This window comes from Aegilops tauschii, chromosome 5 (assembly GCF_002575655.3).
Source record: "Aegilops tauschii subsp. strangulata cultivar AL8/78 chromosome 5, Aet v6.0, whole genome shotgun sequence".
NCBI lineage: Eukaryota > Viridiplantae > Streptophyta > Magnoliopsida > Poales > Poaceae > Aegilops > Aegilops tauschii.
The window spans coordinates 396,315,651-396,334,218 of record NC_053039.3 but is presented as its reverse complement, the minus strand read 5'-3'; the positions used below and the strand labels follow the sequence as shown (position 1 = coordinate 396,334,218).

General features: G+C 52.7%; 4 protein-coding genes across 4 annotated transcripts; 3 read left to right on the top strand and 1 right to left on the bottom strand.

The window, feature by feature from the left end:
* Positions 1-995: 995 nt before the first annotated feature.
* LOC109774703 (uncharacterized) lies at positions 996-13,038 on the top strand. The gene is made up of 6 exons (XM_020333468.3): positions 996-1,105; positions 10,174-10,255; positions 10,774-10,844; positions 11,250-12,149; positions 12,226-12,378; positions 12,465-13,038. The coding sequence occupies exons 2-6, from the start codon at positions 10,228-10,230 to the stop codon at positions 12,852-12,854; spliced, it is 1,542 nt and encodes a 513-aa protein (XP_020189057.2). The 5' UTR covers positions 996-1,105; positions 10,174-10,227; the 3' UTR covers positions 12,855-13,038.
* LOC141022914 (uncharacterized) lies at positions 7,836-8,807 on the top strand. The gene has a single exon (XM_073499196.1). It carries the CDS (start codon positions 7,836-7,838, stop codon positions 8,805-8,807), a length of 972 nt encoding a protein of 323 aa, XP_073355297.1.
* Positions 13,039-13,394: 356 nt separating the features above from the next.
* On the top strand, positions 13,395-14,615 carry LOC109774704 (senescence-specific cysteine protease SAG12-like). Its single transcript, XM_020333469.3, has 2 exons — positions 13,395-13,734; positions 13,905-14,615. The coding sequence occupies exons 1-2, from the start codon at positions 13,402-13,404 to the stop codon at positions 14,613-14,615; spliced, it is 1,044 nt and encodes a 347-aa protein (XP_020189058.1). The 5' UTR covers positions 13,395-13,401.
* Positions 14,616-14,846: 231 nt separating this feature from the next.
* LOC109774705 (uncharacterized) lies at positions 14,847-18,042 on the bottom strand. Its single transcript, XM_020333470.4, has 8 exons — positions 17,667-18,042; positions 17,381-17,474; positions 17,022-17,141; positions 16,893-16,941; positions 16,103-16,202; positions 15,965-16,026; positions 15,819-15,880; positions 14,847-15,190 (listed from the first exon to the last, which is right to left on the bottom strand). Exons 1-8 carry the CDS (start codon positions 17,828-17,830, stop codon positions 15,083-15,085), a joined length of 759 nt encoding a protein of 252 aa, XP_020189059.1. The 5' UTR covers positions 17,831-18,042; the 3' UTR covers positions 14,847-15,082.
* Between the last annotated feature and the right edge of the window lie 526 nt (positions 18,043-18,568).

Sequence of the window (18,568 nt, the reverse complement as noted above, 5' to 3'; positions counted from 1 at the left end):
GCCTCCCCGTCGCTCTCTCTGACGTTGTTCCACACCTTGATGAAAATGCGGGTAGCTAGCTTGATTTTGCTAGACTTGATTGTCACCGGCGGCCCGACGAGCTGCGCATCTGCTCAAGACTCGATCTTTGAAAAAATTAGCCTCGAGCGTGGCACCGCGACGTCGTAGGTGCATGCGGCATGTCAGCTGTCGGGTAGGTGCCAAGCCAGTACCTCCAAGCACCGCGCTGGAGCTCGACACCATGGTTGTCGGACGGCCGGGGCCGAACCCCCTTGAATCCACCCTTGCCTTGCCCTTTAGCGGCGTGGCGAGGAGGTGACAGTGCCAGGGAAGAAGGCGGCGACGAGGAAGAGAGGCGACGCAGGTGTGACGGCGGCATGGCAGACATCAAATTCCGTTTGCGGGTGCGCATCGGATTGCAGCAGAAAGGGGGCAACGACGGCGCGATTAGCTGGTCCGGCGGTTGGCAAGTTGGGTGCCGTGAGATCCGATGTTGGCAGGGTGTGACAACCGTGGATCTGCAGGAGGCGGCGCGGGTGCGCAGCTGGGTGGGTTTGAGAAGGTCGTGGGTGTGTGACTGGGTGCCGTTTTGTTTTGCGGCAGCAACCGAAGTGTTGTATGTTTTTTGAACATAAATAACTTTATTCCTCATATGATAGCCATGTCATTTACAATATGTGAAAGAATAAAGTCAGGGACATTTGAGTCCCAAAATTCAGATAAATTAAGACTAAAACAGTGCTTTGCTAAACAATCAACAACAAGATTGATTTCTCTTTCGCAATGAACAAAGCTGACATTTGAAACTCCATCATCAGCAGACTAGTCTGGGTGATGATTGGCACATCGGGACCCAACCGAACTGTTGTAGTATATTTGTAATACTTCGTGATGTGTTTTAGGGCTGCCCAACAAAAAATTGAACTTTTGTTTGCTGTTGGATGGTTTTTTTCCTTCTCGTGCCAAAAAAACCGTCTGCTGCCCTTCTGAACTCTGAAGGCGACGGCGCAAGAAACCCTCACTCAATTTCAAAAAAAAAGAACCTACAGGCGAGGGCAGCGGCGCAAGAGAGTCAATTGCAGAAAACTACCACATTTACGACTAGGTTTGCAGAAAACCACCAACTCGTTAATCCGTTGCAAAAAACACCGCATTAGCAACAAACTTGTTGCAAAAAGCACCGATCAGGTGATTTGGGCCACTTAATCACTTTCTGACAAGTTGGGCCCGGCTGTCAATAGCTGACTTGGCAAACAAATGTCATACACACCCCTGGATCTAAAAATAAAAAGCAATCAAGCCCTTGCTCTCAATCCCCTGCTGTCGATCCGATCGACACCCAACCGCGCCGCCCCCGCAGGCTCCCGTCACCGCCGCAGGAAGCCCACCCACCGTGGCTCGCTCCAACCTGATGACGTCGCCGTCGATGTCCTGCTCCGCCGTGCCCAGATGATGGCCTCGTCCGCCCGCAGCAACCGCGCGCGCACCTCGCCCCAACCTGCCCAACCGCTGCCAGCCCAACCACGGCCATGTCGACGGCACTGGATTCCACGGCGGCCCACAGCCCCCACCTCTCTCAGTCGCTAGCCAAGCTAGCCGGCCAGCAGGTTGATTGATTTTTTCGACCAGATGCGCACGCAGACACACCTACACGCAAGCTGTTGGATCAATTTTGGCCACCGGCTAGATTACAAGCTCGTGCTCGTGCTGCAGCTCGAGCGGGAGCTGGGGATGGGCCTGGGTGGACGGGGCAAAACGGCGTCGCTACTCCGGCGAGCTTCCCTCCGCCGCCCGTCTGGCCCTTCTCTCCTCCTCCTCCCTCCTCCCTCCCGAGCTGCGCTGCACCATAAACGTTGACGCCCTGCTCCCAGCCTCTGCATAGTCCACGAGCTTGCACAGGTGCTGGGGCGACGAGGTAGCCGCCTAATTGAACGCAGCAACGACCGGAGCTAGTGGTGAATGGCTGAATGCGGTGGAACTAGCCCGTGGCGGAGCAGTGGCGGCATGATGTACCACGGTCATCCGCCACCGCGAAGAGCTCGGGGCCGCGCACGCCGCGCTCACCGGCTCGCTCCTGCCCATCTCCTCCTTGTCTGCGCGTCCGCCCTACCGAGGCTCACGCTCCCTGCCACTACATCCCGGCGGACGGCAGGGCCAGGGCGCCGCCGTGCCGGTCGAGCTCGAGCTGCTTCGGCAGTAGTGCTGCTGGGGTTGATTGTTTTTTTTATTTTAGATCAGGGGTGTGTATGTTAATTTTTTGCCATGTCAGCACCTTACAATTGGGCCACGGTTGTCAGAAAGTGATCAAACGGGCCAAATCACCCGATCAGTGCTTTTTGCAATGACTTAAGTGATTTTGCGGTGTTTTTTGCAACGGATTAACGAGTTGGTGGTTTTCTGCAAACCTAGCCACAAATGTGGTGGTTTCTTGCAATTGACTGCTTCTGCTGCGTCTCCGGACGTCGCCAACTTCATTGTCGCCACGGCGTGCCTGCGCCTCGGCCGGACGGACTTGCTCCTTCACCGCCGCAGGGCGGACGCGGTTGCCGCGGCTGCGCATGCCCACATGCAGGTGGGCCCGGCCCCCACCGTTGACGTGGACCTTGTGCGTGCCCCGATTCCTCCCCCGATCCCCTCGCCCTTGCATGCGTCCAATCCCCCCCCGATCCCCTCCGGTCAGCGCGCCCTAGAAGCCGCGCCCTCCATCCTGCGCGTGCGTCCTGACAGCCCATCCCCTCCCGCCTTATCCCCTGCCCTCCTGGCGCCCGGACGCGACGTGCGTGGCGCCCCCATGCTTCTCCCCCGCCCCGTCTTCTCCTACCTCGCCCCCTGCTCTCTCTCTTCTTCCCGCCCCTCCTCCTGACCCGTCTCCCTCACCCCAGAATCCCGCCCTCCCTCCCGGCCCGTCTCCCCTAGCCACTCCCCCTCTCCTCCGCGAATCCGGCTACCCGGCGATGGCCTCTGCGGCGCTGCGCGCCCATGCCCCGCTACTCCGGCCCCCGCACGCCCATGCCCCGCTTCTCCGGACCCTCTCTCCCCCCGTGGCTCGCCCTCCCCGCCTCGTTCCTATAAAGAGGCGCTGCTCTCCCCTGCAGCTCCTCCACACAGTCTTCGGCGCATCCTAGCCTTCCTCCCCTCGCCGGTCAAGAAACTATGCCACAAGTGCTATTCCTCGGCTCACCTCGTCCGAGATTGCCGTGACCCCGTGTGGTGCCGTGACTGCGGTCGTTCCAGCCACATCAGCTCGCAATGTAAGTTTGATCCCCTTATGCTCATCCCTTCTTCCCCCACCTCCACTCTCCTTGTCTCACCTCCCCGGTACTCATCTCCGCCGTCGTCCCCTTGCAGGCTCTCCGACGTGCTCTCCCACTCCCCTCCGCCCGGTCCCGCTCCACCTCCCCCGTCCGCTCGCCTCCCCGTGAGCACCGGATGACCCGGTACTACAGGGAGGTCGAGGCCGAGCGTACCATGCCCTTCTTCTCATGCCCCCCGACTCCGTTCCCCCGCGGCGCTCCCTCCTCCTCCGGCGCGAGCTCCCCCGACACTCCGATGGAGCCGGCGGCTGCCGGGGGCCCCAACCCTGCGGCCGGCAGCTCCGCTGGCGCTCATGAGCCGGCTGCGCGATGCCGCCCGGAGTACGCCGAGTGCTTCATGCCCATGGTGGACATGGCGCACTCCCGCTGCTTCGCATATGCCCTCATCGACCCACCATCGCCAAGCCCGGCGGACCTCCTGCGTCGGGCGTTTGAGCAGCGTGCCGGCAACCCTCCAGTGCGCCTAGCGCCGTCCCACTACGGCGCCTTGATGGTGATCTTCTCCTCGGAGCCCGCTCGAGAGTTCGCCATTCGCGAGTTCTTCCCGCTCCCCTTCGACGGCCACGTCATCCTCCTCGAGCGGCCGGAGAACGGTGAGAACCGCTTCGGCTGGGAGTACACGTGCTTCGCGCAACTCTCGGCCACCGGCTTCCCCCTCGAGCATTGGCATGAGGCCGGCATCCGCAATGCCTTCCGCTCCGTCGGCAACGTCTGCTGCATCGACCCCCTCTGCCTCAACGAGCTGGACTTCTCCGCGGTCTGCCTCGTCATCCGCCTGGAGCACGAGGACGACGTCCCGCACGCGCTGCTTCTCCGCAACTACGACGGCGACCTCTCTACGGACGTGTCCATCCGACGGGTCCGCTCCTGGACCGTGGCCGAGGATGGCTCCTCCGTCTCCTCCCACCAGTTCGAGCCGTCCGGCGGCTCGCCTCCACCCTCCCCGCGTGTGCGCCGCTCCTCGGCTATGGACGACATCGACACTGAGAGCCTCCGCGGGTTCGGGTCCCTCTCGCTTGAGGCGGCCCCCTTTGCTCCCGCGCCCCCGGTCGGCGCTTCGGGCGGCCAGGACAGCCTCGCCCTGGCTCGCCTCCGGCGCGAGATCGGCCGTCGCCTCTCGTGCCTTCTGACGGAGCCCTTCCCCACCCGCTGGTGCTCCCTCCTCCCGCCGGCCACGGCCCTTGTCCCGGAGTGCGAGGCCGAGTCCGAGGCTGCGTCTGACTCCTCCCTCTCTTCTGGGGTGGTCTTCGCCGCGGCTGATGCAGAGGCTCCTCTCCTGGCGCCTTCCGACCTCTGCAACGACGAGCACGAGCACGCCGTGCGCAAGCGCCGCTGCCTTCGCAAACGCGCCGTCGACTCCTAGTTCGTGGAGGGGCGTCGCAGCCTGCGCCTTGCCGGGAAGGAGCCGGCCGCATACGTGAAGATGCTTGAGCGGGCCAAAGCGGTGAAGGCGGCGCGGTTCGACTCCTCCAAGGGCTCTCCGCGTCTCCGTGCTGCTATCAGGGCTGCGGGCATCGGCGAGGACGATGGCGTCGTTCCTCCCATGCCTCTTCGTCTGCTCCAGGAGCTGGGTGCTCCCTGCGGTGTGGACCCTGATGCTCTTGCAGCCGGGGCCCGCGCTGAGGTGGCTGCCCGCGCCCCATGATCTGCATGCAACTCCCCGGGGCCCCTGCTCTCCATCGGCGTTTTTCTCCTGTTGGGCCCCCTGCATGTTTCTTTCCTCCCCTGCTCCTTTTTAGTTCCACAGGCTTGCCGTGCTCCCGTCCGTGGATCCCGACGAGGGGTTGTCGGAGCGCGTTATCCTCTCTTCTTTTTTCTTTTCCCCCGTGGGGTATGTAATGGCCTTAGGCCCACTTGTTATTCCAATCAAGCCTGTGATGTGTGTTTTCTTCTCATTGCGCCTGGAGACTTGCGATTCCCATGATTAGCCCGTTTTCCCTCTGTACGTGGAATGTGCGTGGCCTTGGCACTGCATGCAAGTGCCGCGACGTACGCGCGGATATCGAGGCCATGCAGCCCCCCTCCCTCGCTCTTCAGGAAACTAAACTTGTAGCCCCGGACTCGCGCAAATCTGACTCCTTCCTCCCAAATGTGTTGCGCTCGTTCCTCCTGGCTGACGCGGTCGGCTCGTCAGGTGGGCTTTGCACTGCTTGGGACTGCCGCGTCTTCTCCATCGCTAGTAACCTTTGCTCCCCTCGCGTGCTCTCTGTTGACTTGAATCTCTGTCACAACAATTCCCTTGTCCGCATCACGAATGTTTACGCTCCCTGCGACCACGCGTCCAAGCCCGCCTTCCTTGCCGAGCTCTCCGGCCATGCCCCCGGTGACGCCATCCCATGGGCCGTTTTGGGCGACTTCAATCTTACTCGTTCTCCCGAAGACCGCAACAATGCTAATTTCTGCCGGACCGAGGCCGCACTCTTTAATGACTTCATCAATGAGCTCTCTCTAATTGACCTCCCCCTCCGCTACCGTCTTTACACGTGGTCCAACCGCCAGTCCTCCCCAATCCTTGCTCGGCTCGACCGGGTCCTTGTCAACGTGTCGTGGGATGCTAGGTTTCCCACTTCCACCCTCTCATCCTTCACCCGCTCTACGTCCGACCACGTCCCCCTGGTTGCGTCGATCTCTTCCGCCGCCCCCAAAACCCGCATCTTTCGCTATGAGAAGGCTTGGGCGCTGCACCCATTGTTCCGCTCTGCGGTCGTTGCAGCTTGGGCCTCCACTTTTCGGCCGGATCCTACTGCTCGACTCGTTGCTCGTCTTCGTCAAGTTAGGCTTTGTTGTAAACGCTGGAAGAGACGGGCGGCGCCTGCTTCCCGCCGTGAGCAGGACTGCCGCGTGCTCGTTGGCTTCCTTGATCGCGTTGAAGAGCTGCGCCCCCTCTCTTCCCTCGAGCGTCTCCTCCGAACTCTCACTATCGACGCCCTGCACCTCTCCATCAAAGAGCGGGTCCTGTACTGGAAGCTCCGTGCCAAAGTTCGCTTTGCCGTGGATGGGGACGAGAATACTGGCTTCTTTCACGCCTCCGCCTCCTCACGTTTCCGGCGAAACTGTATCCCCGTCCTTTCTGTCAACGGGGTCGACCTCCATTCTCATGAGGACAAAGCTGCTGCCCTCCGGACCTTCTACAAGGATCTCCTGGGTACGGCGCCAGCCTGCTGCTGGAGTTTTTCCCTCTCGGACCTCTACCCCGACTCGACTCCGCTCCCCGGTGACCTCACGGCCCCCTTCTCCCCGGACGAGATCCGTCGGGCCTTTCTCGACATGAACCGTCTCTCCAGCCCCGGACCGGATGGTTTCGGCCCCTCTTTCTACGCCTCGTTCTGGGATACTGTCGTTGCGGATGTCGAAGGGGTCTTCCATGACTTCTATGACGGTACTCTCGATCTCACCCGCATAAACCGAGCCTTCCTCGTCCTTCTCCCTAAGTTTGAGGCAGCTCGCTCGCCGTCTGATTTCCGCCCCATCTCCCTGCAAAACTGCATCATGAAGGCCATCACCAAAGCATTGTGCTCCCGTTTGCAGCGCTACATTCACTCTCTAGTTGACCCCGATCAGACAGGGTTCCTCCCTGGCCGCCGCATCTCTGAGAATATTGTCTACGCTGCTGACCTTCTTCGCGTTTGCCACACCCGGCGAGCTCCTACTGTGGTGTTTAAAATCGATTTCCGGAAGGCGTTCGACTCCGTCAACTAGGCCAGCCTCCTTGCCGTCCTCTCGGCTCGGGGTTTTGACTCTAAGTGGTGCGGTTGGATTCGCGCTATTTTGTCTACCGGTCACACCTCGGTTCTCCTAAATAATGTTCCTGGGGACTGGATCCTTTGTCGCAACGGCCTGCGTCAGGGAGACGCGCTCTCCCCCTACCTTTTTATTATCATTGCGGATGTCCTTCAACGTCTCATTCGCCGTGCTTCCGACGAGGGGCGGCTCGCCCACCCCATTGACCCTTCCCTCCCGTGCCCCGTTCTGCAATACGCCGACGATACCCTTATCCTCTGCCGCGCTGACATTCCCTCGGTTACCCACCTCAAAACCTTGCTGGACGCTTTTGCCCTCGCTACCGGACTCGCCATAAACTTCCACAAATCTGGGTTCATCCCGATGCACTGCAGTGGTGAACTGTCGGCGGCCTTGGCTGGGATCCTGGGCTGCCCTATCTCTTCTTTTCCTCAACCCTACTTAGGACTCCCCCTGTCTCCCCATAAGCTCCCCATCTCCGCCTATGACCCCCTCATCCGTTCTTTCGACCGTTACCTTTCGGGCTGGCGTGCCCTGCTCCTTTCCTCTGGTGGCCGAATGGTACTTTGTAATGCCGTCCTTAATAACCTCTCTACTTATTTTATGTGCTCCTATCGTCTTCCCTCTGGTGTGATTGAGATGATCGACCGTAGACGTCGTGCCTTTTTTTGGACCGGCAAGGATACGTGCTCTGGCGCTCGCTGTCTTGTTGCTTGGGATAATGTGTGTGCAGATGTGCAGGAGGGTGGCTTCGGGATCCGCGATCTACGACGACAGAACATGTGCCTGCTCCTCAACTTCGTCCACAAGCTTCACCAACCGGACTGTCCCCCTTGGAAGAGCTGGTTCCTCCGCAGCATCAGGGGGGACGTTGGCGACTGCTCTTCGGCTCCTTCCTTCCTCGAGGTCATCGTCCGCCGGGGGCTCCCCACGTACAGGGCCATCACCCGTGTGGCGCTTGGGGACGGGCGCACTACCTCCTTCTGGCATGACCGCTGGTGCCCCGGTGGTGCCCTCTGCTTCGAGTACGCGGCGCTCTTCTCCTACTCCACGCGCCCCAACGCCTCCGTGGCGGCGGTCGCCCTCGACGGTCTTCATCTTCAGAGACGCCTCTCCTCTGTAGCTACTTCTCAGCTGGGAGAGGTCCGGGCTCTCATCCGTGCCATGCAGCTTGGTGACACTCCGGACCGCCGGTTCATGGCTTGGGGCGAGGACCTAGCGTTCAGCTCACGCGTTGCGTTTCGGGTTCTCTCCTCCAATGGAGTGCTCTGTCAGACCTCCATCGACATTTGGTGCTCCAAACTTCCCAGGAAGATCAAGATCTTCGCTTGCTTGCTGGCTCGTGACCGCCTCAGCACGCGTGTGAACCTGTTCGCGAAGAACTGCGCCCCCTCTAGTATGTGTGCCTCCTGCTCCGCGGAGGAGACTGCTGTGCATATTTTCACCTCGTGCGCGCGCGCAGCCTCCACCTGGCGCCGCCTTGGACTGGGCCCCTTCGACTCGGTTGGCGGGATTCTCTCCTCGCCCCCGGGAGCTCCGACCTCGCCTCCGCTCTGGAAGGACGGGCTCCTAGTGCTGCTTTGGCAGATCTGGAAAGCCCGGAACAACGCCACGTTCAACGGCGTCGACCGCGACGTTGGCGACATCCTCTCCAGAACTGCGGACGACATCATGCTCTGGAGCCGCCGTTACAACGCTCCTGATCGCGCGCTGTTCCTGGAGACGCGTGCTTTTTTTCTTTCGGCCCTGTAACTCTCCCTCTCCCCCTCTTCGGTTTTTGCTGCTTAGTTGGTAGTTTTTTATCTCTTCGATGAAAAACTCTGTATGACTGCCAAGTCTTTCGAGTAATACAACAACCGGTGGGGCCCTGGCCCCCCGTCATTCTCGAAAAAAAAATATGTGTATGTTTCGGTTAGATCTGATTTCTTGAATCTGTCAATACAAGAGGGCAACCTTCCATGTTGTACAAGTTGCTTCTGTTCAGCTGTTGTGTCTAGAGTTGCTCTGGTATTACTTTCAAGGTATTATGGAAGAAATAAATTATTTTCTTGTTCCATGCTGCTACTAAGTGCATGATGTGTAGCTTCCAGTTTTTATCGGTTCAAGATGAAAATTGTTACGAATAGTACGGAGCACTATATGACATGATAAAATAAATGTTGTTACCGAAATGGTCATCCTGCTGGCCTTATGTGAATCCTGTAGGCTGTGAATGTTCAGCTTGTGCTGAACTAGAAGTGTGGTAGGCAAGAGTGCTGAGTGCAGCTTCCTACAAGGCTACGACTTGTAGCTTGTGGAGGGCAGTGTTAGGAGCTTGTGCTAGCGCTACACTAGCAGATCAAGATTATTATCTGCTAGTGCTATACGATTTGAGATCATTAGGTTCCTAGTTCCTGGTTAGGATCTTGTGCTAATTAGTATCTTAATTAATTGTATGATGGTTTGTTTGAGTTTATTATCTTGTGCTGACTCAAATTATTTACAAGTTAGAAGTTACTGTACTTAACAAAGCATCTTGCACACTGAAGAAGGCTTGAAAGATATGTGTCGAAGTATTGCTTCAGCTCATTAGTTTTATATATGAGGGAAAGCTCTCTTTCTTTATGTTCACTTCTTATTTGTGATGGCCTGCTATGCTAGATAAGTTGGCTTTATGTCACACAGGAAAATCAGTCCTCCAGTTCAGGCTGTGTCCTGTCAGGACCATGTTTCCTGTAATCTTGTAGCTATTATCTTGTCTTAATTGCTGTTTTTATCTCGTTGTTTTGGTTAGCACTTCCTTACTAGGAAAAGAAAAAAAAATGATTGATTGGGTAAGGTGATTTAGTTGCCTGTTTTACAATTGTTAATATGAATATGAGAAGAGTGGATTGAACTAGGAGTAATCTGCTGCTTCTTAATGTTGGATAATTGGATCGACATTCATTATTATTAGCTCGGCATATTCTTGAACCTCAACAAGTCATGGAGAAGCCCATACTTCTTTCCAGTTTAATCATGGCAATTTACCCCTGTTGATTACATATCGCTGGTCTGTTATCGAATTATAAAATTGTCTGAATTTTCTTCTTCCAGTACTGTGTTTCCTTTTGCTTTTGCCAACCTCATTAATTCGTAGTAACTTTACTGATTCAGATGAGCTGAAGGTGAAAGAAGAGACCAGTGCTGCCACATGGTGCTTCCTATTCGACCAGTTGAGGGTGTGTAGAAATTCTTTATGACTTCAATTCCAGCAGATGAAGTTACTATGCTCATATAGTCTTGTTAGGCATCATTTTGGTTCTGCCAGATATCAGTGTATTTTTTTAGCAATTATTTTACTCTCTTTCTCAATTTCTGTTTGATCTGTATGGACCATGGAGAATCAGTTTGGATGCACAAAACGAGAGTGTACTTAAAGTTTTCACTGTCAAGGTAGTCTTGGTTTGCCAAGGTGCATCATGTTTCTACGCCAAATATGTCATTTACCCACACAAGTGTCATTAGCCTAAGGCAAACGAGAATAGACTTGTTGAACCTGTTCCTCTTACACTATCCAATTTGAGGTGGCAGGGTTTAAGGTAGTTGGAAGGGATTGATCCCTGTGGGGATTGGGTGACAGCAGTGGATCAACCCATTTCCTGGGTGGATTTTTTCCACTAGAGTATCTGTTCTCATGTAACCAAACAAGGCCTTCTCTAATGTTGGTTTGATGATAATCATGCATTAAGTGGTGCAGATGGATCGATTGGTTCATGGGTTGAAAGAGAGGGCGAAAGAGCAGAATACTCCGGGCCACAACTTCCGGAGGTACATTGTGAGATGCTGATAATGGAAATAACTTATATTGCATGTTTGTTCACCATGAATGCTTTAACTGTGCCAATTGGTTGACCTGTGCTAGCTAAATAAGAAGTACAGTATAAACATACATTTCTTTAGTGCTGCAACCTGCTACAGTCCTACTGCATCAGTAGCTTTGCTTTGTTCTAACTGTCCGAAGAAGAATGCCTGTTGTGAGTGTTAGATCCCCTGCTACCCTGCTATCTCAATAAGGACTAGATATAATTCCTCATTTCATAGAGCTCCTCTCTTAGCAGTGGCTTGTACTTCTCTGGACGTGGTTCTATGCTCTTCTCTGGCTTGTTCTTCTTTTATCCATTTGAAATAAGCATTTGGCCATGTTCAGCTTTTCTCACATGCTTGTACATGTAGGACATCTGGTGTCATATACATTCCCTACTACCAATGCGAGATGCTGCCCGAGCTGCTTGCGTGTCTCGTGCCTTTCTAAGTTTATGGAGATGCCATCCAAATCTTACATTCAGTATGGAAGCACTGGGCATGAATATGAATCCGTGTGGAGAGGATGAAATAGGAAATTTCACCAAAAAAGTTGACCGCATCTTAAAAAACCGCTCACGCACTGGTGTGAAGACACTCAGGATTGTTTTCCGTTATTCCAATGCTATGGTCAGCAATGTTGATAGGTGGCTTCAGACAGCTGTTACACCTGGGATTGAAGAACTCACTGTTCAGCTTACACCTGGGATTGAAGAACTCACTGTTCAGCTTACACCTGGGATTGAAGAACTCACTGTTCAGCTATCTTCAGCATCGGGACCATACTACAACTTCCCATGGTCTCTTTTAGCTAATGGGAATGGAAACTCGATGCAGCGTCTACACCTTTCCCATTGTGTTTTCTCTCCCAGCGTTGAACTTGGCTTGAAAAACATGACAAGGCTTGATTTGTGTTATGTCAGTATCACAGAGGAGCAGCTGGGGTGCCTTCTTCACAATTGCTTTGTTCTCCAATGGATGCGACTCTCACAATGCAGTCCGCTAACTTGCCTTAAGATTCCGTTCCATCTGCAACAGCTCAGATACCTGAAGGTGTTTGAATGCAGGTCTCTACAGGTGATAGTGATAGAAGCTCCAAACCTCGTCAGTTTTAATTTTCATGATTCCCACCAGGTACAGATATCATTTGGAGTAGCATTACAATTGAAGAAGCTCGGCATGTCCCATCCTGGTGCTGTATGTTATGCTCGTGCTGATCTCCCATTGAGCTTGCCAAATGTTGAAGATCTTTCCCTGAGTTCATGTAGTGAGGTATACTCTAAATATGCAAATTCTTATACCAGCTGTGATATGCATATTTTAACTAATCAAATGTATCTTTGTGTAGATGGTCGATACACCAATGCTGCCTAGCAAATTCTTACACCTCAAGTACTTGAGTGTCAGTCTTTGTACAGTGACATTTTCGCCTGCCTATGACTATTGTTCTCTCATATCCTTCTTTGATGCTTCTCCTTCCTTGGAGACTTTCTTCTTGAATGTAAGTCATTGTTCATCCTGCAAAGATGTTACATTAAACAATGGTGGATCCATTAATCCAAGTATCTTGGCTTGTTGTATCTTCAGGTGTTGCAGAAAGACATGAAGCATGAGTCAATCGTGGGAGACCATTCAAATTTGAGGCAGGTACCAGGACACCGCCATGATAACCTGAAGACAGTGAAGATCATTGGTTTCTCCTCGGCGAAGAGCTTGGTTGAGCTGACATGCCATATCATTGAGAACGTGACGTCACTCGAATGCCTTACATTGGATACCACACGAGGACATCCTTGGGCCAGCTGCTCATCCAACAGTACTGGCAAGTGCTTGCTGTTGCACTTGGATTTTTTGGCGGAAGCTCGCAAGGGGCTCTCGGCTATCAGGAGCTATGTTGAGCCAAAGGTTCCCTCCAGAGTCAAGCTAAATGTCGTGGAGCCTTGCCGCCGATGCCATGACCTCGAGCCGACGCCATGATCTCAAACTCTAGATGCAACAAGTTGCTATGTACGGTCAGAAGCAAACCATTGCCAATGTTCAGAAAGACCAGTGTGTTGTTCCAAGAGCCGTATTTTTCCTTAATGCCGTTTCTTGTTGCTTGACTGAACATAAAAAACATTTGCATTCTAGCCTTTATTCCCTGCTTGTTAGCCTTCTGACATATGGGACAGTGATAAACTGTTGAGGTGCACATTCTGGTGGGCGTCTCATGCATTCAGGAAGAACTTGCTAGTTACTATTACTCAATGCATGCAGTTCACTGACTCTGAAGATGATGTGATACTCTTTCTGAGATCCTACTGTAATTATAGAACCTTGTGACTGCCCGACCTGTTGCTCTTTGCAGCACAGATCACATGCAGTTGTGCATGCTTGCACACCAGACCACCCCCAAATCACACACATCGAATGAGAAACGGACTAAATGCCAAAAACAACATCAAATAAAATTATAAAACAGCCCATAACGACCTGCTCATGCATACTCCTGCCTCAGTTCTCTCGAAGGCCAAGAGCTCCAGCAATGGCCAGGCGCTCCCTGCTTCTCCTGCTGCTCGTCTCGGCCTGCGCCGCTCCCTCCATCGCCGACGATGATCCGATGGTGAGGAGGTTCGAGCGGTGGATGGGCAGGCACGGCCGGGCCTACACCGACGCCGGCGAGAAGCAGAGGAGGCTCGAGGTGTACAGGAAGAACGTTGAGCTCATCGAGGAGTTCAACTCCGGCGGCCGTAGCTACACGCTGACCGACAACAAGTTCGCCGACCTGACGAACGAGGAGTTCAGGGCCAAGGTGCTCGGCCTAGGCGCTCCGGGACGAGCCGGCCGGCGCGCTCCAAGAACAGAGAACTTTGCCCCCGTAAGTGGATGCTTTCTTCTCTCGAATTATGTACATGTTTGATACTAGCTTTGAACTTTTGATTCTCGGATCATCGTTGAAAGTTGGAAAATTATTTTGTGATGTCTATATACTGATATGTCTGCGTTTATCTGACAAATGTTTTGGTCTTGGATGATCATTTTTCGCAGGTGACGATGCCTGAAAAAGAGATTGACGATGATAACAGTACTCTGCCCAAGGAGGTGGACTGGAGGAAGAAAGGGGCGGTGGTGCCGGTGAAGAACCAAGGCGGCTGCGGCTCGTGCTGGGCGTTCGCGGCGGTGGCGGCCATGGAGGGGCTGAACCACATCAAGAATGGGAAGCTGGTGTCGCTGTCGGAGCAGGAGCTGGTGGACTGCGACGCGGAGGCGGTGGGGTGCGCCGGCGGGTTCATGAGCTGGGCCTACGAGTTCGTCATGGACAACCACGGGCTCACCACCGAGGCCAGCTACCCGTACCTGGGCGTCAACGGCGTCTGCCAGACGGCCAAGCTCAACGAGACCACGGTGAGCATCGCCGGGTACCGGAACGTGACGGCCAACAGCGAGCCGGACCTGCTGCGGGCCGCCGCCGCGCAGCCCGTGTCGGTGGCCGTCGACGCGGGGGGCTTCGTGTGGCAGCTCTACGGCGGCGGCGTCTTCTCGGGGCCGTGCACCGCGCAGGTGAACCACGGCGTCACCGTGGTGGGCTACGGCGAGACCAGCGCCGCCGGCGACGAGGGGTCCGGGAAGTACTGGATCATCAAGAACTCGTGGGGGGCGGGGTGGGGCGAGGCCGGCTACATGCGTCTGCAGCGCGACGCCGGCATGCCCACCGGCCTGTGCGGCGTCGCTCTGCTCGCGAGCTACCCGGTCATGTGATTCATTCTGCCAGGTCATGTACGTAGTAATAAGTAGACTCATGCATGGAGCATTTGTGAAGTGTAAGAAGATAGCGAGTATAAAAATACGAATATCTATACATCAGTGTGTAAATATATGTAAGCGACCATATTGTATTTGCACAACGGCAAGCTTGAACAGCTCAAATCATCCATAAGGCGGCCAACAATATAGTACGTACTTCTAGTACGTAACATGAACGCTTAAATCTTATTTTCCAAACAGAATGACAAACTTGGATTACCCAAAGCAGCTCATACATTAAGAAACATTCATCCTTTTCTACCAGTGTTGCCAGAGTACATAGGTGAAAAAGATAGCTCGCGGCTTCGTAATTAGTAGCGCTCGTAAATAATATCAATAATAATACAATTACAACGTATAACTGTCTGATCAGTCGACAAGCTAAAAACAAAACTTGCAGGGCCTAGTGGTGCTTGTTCAGATCAATTCTTCAGTAGTTTCCTCAACACGTCTTCAGCATGACGCTCCATCTTTGGTAAAGCCCAGTCATGCTGGATGATGTCGAGGCTGTCTTTCTCTGCGCTCAAGCTCTGAAAATGGCCAAATGAAAATGGTGAGGCCTTTCTGTGCTATAATAAGTCTACAGAGATAGAGCACTGAAACACTCGGGTAAAACCAACATTAGAACAACCCAAACATTGTAAAACATCATGATTGCGATACTCCGGGCCACAGAATGACACAAGGGCACAACCATGTGAATTGCTAGTTTCCTAGATCAAGGGGCACAGCCGAACCAGAGGAAAGCAGACAGTTGCAATGCCAATGCACAACAGAACACTTGAAAAGCTACTGAAAACCTCAGGTAGCATTTCAATCAAATTTGAAAGGCCAGGCCAGCTAAACGACCATCCATCAAATGATCGAAGGTCTGTAAATAACAGCAATCATCAATATCCTCACTATACAAATCATTGTTACAATATATGCAACCCTGACTGCAATCCAAACATCATCCATTCAAGCTTCTTCAAGCTATACAGCAATTTTTTCGAACTAAATTCAATCTGATTTATTATAAGTGCAGTACATATAAAAAAATGTGCATTATATTATGTGCGTGAATTTGCGAAATTACAAAAGTTGTGTCCTGCACATGTATATGTATAAGACAGGGTTAAACATCATGAATTCCAATACAGATTAAGGTTCTCATACCATTGCTGGATTAAAGCCCATTCCACCACCCATCGCCATCATCTTTTGGGCATCATCAGTAGCTGCATAAACCATAAGGAAAACGGTTATGACAACAATAAATATGGCAATGTTTGTATAGGAGTGTAATAAAGTGTATCTCTAACCATTTTCTTCACCAAGGATGAGACTGAAAAGACCCCTCAAGCCAAATAAATTGAGGAAGTACCTATCAAAACAGCAAATCGTTAAGACATTTAGACCCTGGAAATACCTAACAAAAAATATATCAGTTTCTTACACACCATGAACGGCTGCTAACATAGCTCACATCAACAGTACTCAGGTCTATCCCATTTTGCAGCATTCCCCTGAATCGTTGAGTCAATGGAAAGGGGATTTTGGCTGAAAAGACATCAGCAGATATGTGAGTCCAAGGCTAAGATCGTAAGAAAATAGAAAATGATAATGCATAATTGCATATGCCCATACATCAGCTGATCAGCCATTAACCCCTCTGAACTTATCATAAACTTCTAGATCTTAAAACATCATTTTCTTCTAGAATTGTACTACAAAAAATCCCATAATCACACAGTCCAGAAGACGGTGCAAAGTGAATAATTGCAAATTAGAGTATGTGAACATCTGAACTACAAATTTCTAAAGGCATACAGAATGAAGAGTTAACTTCAGCTAATAGCATAGCTGAAGACACCACAAGCACAACAAAATATACTCCTCGTGACATCATATGCAAATTTCACCACTGATGAACAGTAGCAGGTTCCCCATTGAAGCACAAAGATTGGTCAACTCATGCACTTAAGCCAAAATGTTCAGTGAGACAGAAGCATGTTTGGATCTACTCATGCACTTAAGCCAAAATGTTCAGTGAAAATCGCAAGTTCCTTCAATGGGAACAACATTGCATACAATAGATTTACTGACTTAAAATTGGCACACATTTGTATATCAAAATTTAAAAGTGATGATCTTACAACAGCACGAAACAAATGTAAGAACATGGAAAAGGCATATGAAGAGAGCAAGCATCACATTCATATATGTTATAGTACATGGCAAAGCACATACCTGCAACAAAACCGGAAAAGAAGAAGTTCACCCATGCAAATGTAAGTGTCTGCAGAAGGATGACACAGTGTGTTAGTAGAAGGTAGTGGTAATTGCGATACAGGTAAATCAATTTCCATGTCAAAGAACCTGTGGAACTATCATGGAGAGATTCTTCTTCATCATATCCATGGCCATGTTTGGGTCCGAAAACATAGCCGCCTGAGCCTTCTGGGCATCCTCTTTAGGAACATGAAGCAATCCTGCTTCCTACAATACACCCAAGAATGTCACAAAGGTATACACTCTCCAATAGTTTGTGAAGGAAAACGTGATATTCAAGCAAGCAATCATCAAGTCAACCCTGCAACCCCACACACTCTTGACGTCCATCACAATACTGCTCTGCGTGCCCTCTATTCTGGATCCTAACTAGTATTAAAGGACTAAGCTGGACTGGTGTCTCCTAAATTGGGCTTTGGCAACACAGATGCTTCTAGTGGAATTACCCCGTTGGTGTAATAAAGCTTGCGAGCCTTGAAGGCCTTGGCCGGGATGAACTGCGCGCCGTTCCTCAGGTTCCTCGCCCTGATGACGACCTGCCTGCAAAAGCCAAAACCCTCGCATCAGCTACATCAGCAGACAGCAGCTCAGTAGCAGCGGCAGCAACTATCAGAATTCTCAAACAGGCAAGCCCCGGCTAGCTCCTCGATCCAGATCGCTCAGATCGGGCGAGTCGGGGACCAGATCGGGACGGAATTGAAGGGAGGGGAGGGGAAGGGCGAGAGTGCGCACCCCTCCTTGACGGTCTTGGGGTCGGGGGAGGGCGAGGCCGACGGCGGGGAGCGCATGAGCTTGGACACGAAGTAGCGGAGCACGCCGATGAGCACCATGACCACGGAGAGCGGGATGAGGACCCAGTCCCGGATCGCCGTGTCCAGCACCAGCTCCTCAGCCATCGGGGCCGGGCGGGGTGACTGGCTACGTCCTACCTGGGGCGGCGAGCCGGCGACCGGCGACGCGGCGGTGGCGTCGCGAGGGGGAGGAGACGGGACGAGAGGGGAGAGCTCGTCGTCGACGTGGGTGGATGGGCCGAGGCGGAGGAACCGAAGGGCGCTCGCTGTAGTTGAGGGCTCGACTGGGGGTCGGGTCGAATAGAACTCGTCACAATGGGCCGGGTCGCGACCCACCCGGGCCGATTTGTTTTTATTTTTCTTGCGGGGTATCACCCGGCGCGAGAGCTATGTGTCTTGCCCGTTGCCCGTTGCCCGATGATTTGTTGAGCAGGGAACTAATAGCATCATCGTCAGAGAAATAAAGCGCCGAGCCACAAATTTCAACTGCAAATTCAATTTTAAAGGCCGAGAGGTCAATACAGATGCAGATAGTTTAGCTAAATTTGTGAATTCTTTGGACGAGGGACGTCATTGTTAGAAGGAAGGGAGGGATTTGATGGAACAATTTATTGTATTGCTTAAGCCTCGTGGGCATATATATAGGAGTACATGATCATCTTGAAGTACAAGGCAAGGTAGAATAATATCCTACGCTGTCCTATCCTAGCTTTCCTAATAATCATGATACTCAACATCCCCCGCAATCACAACGGTAGCAACGCAGACGATGAGACTGGAGAAGAATCCGAAGGTAAGCCGACGAACATCTTTGATACGTCTCCAACGTATCTATAATTTTTG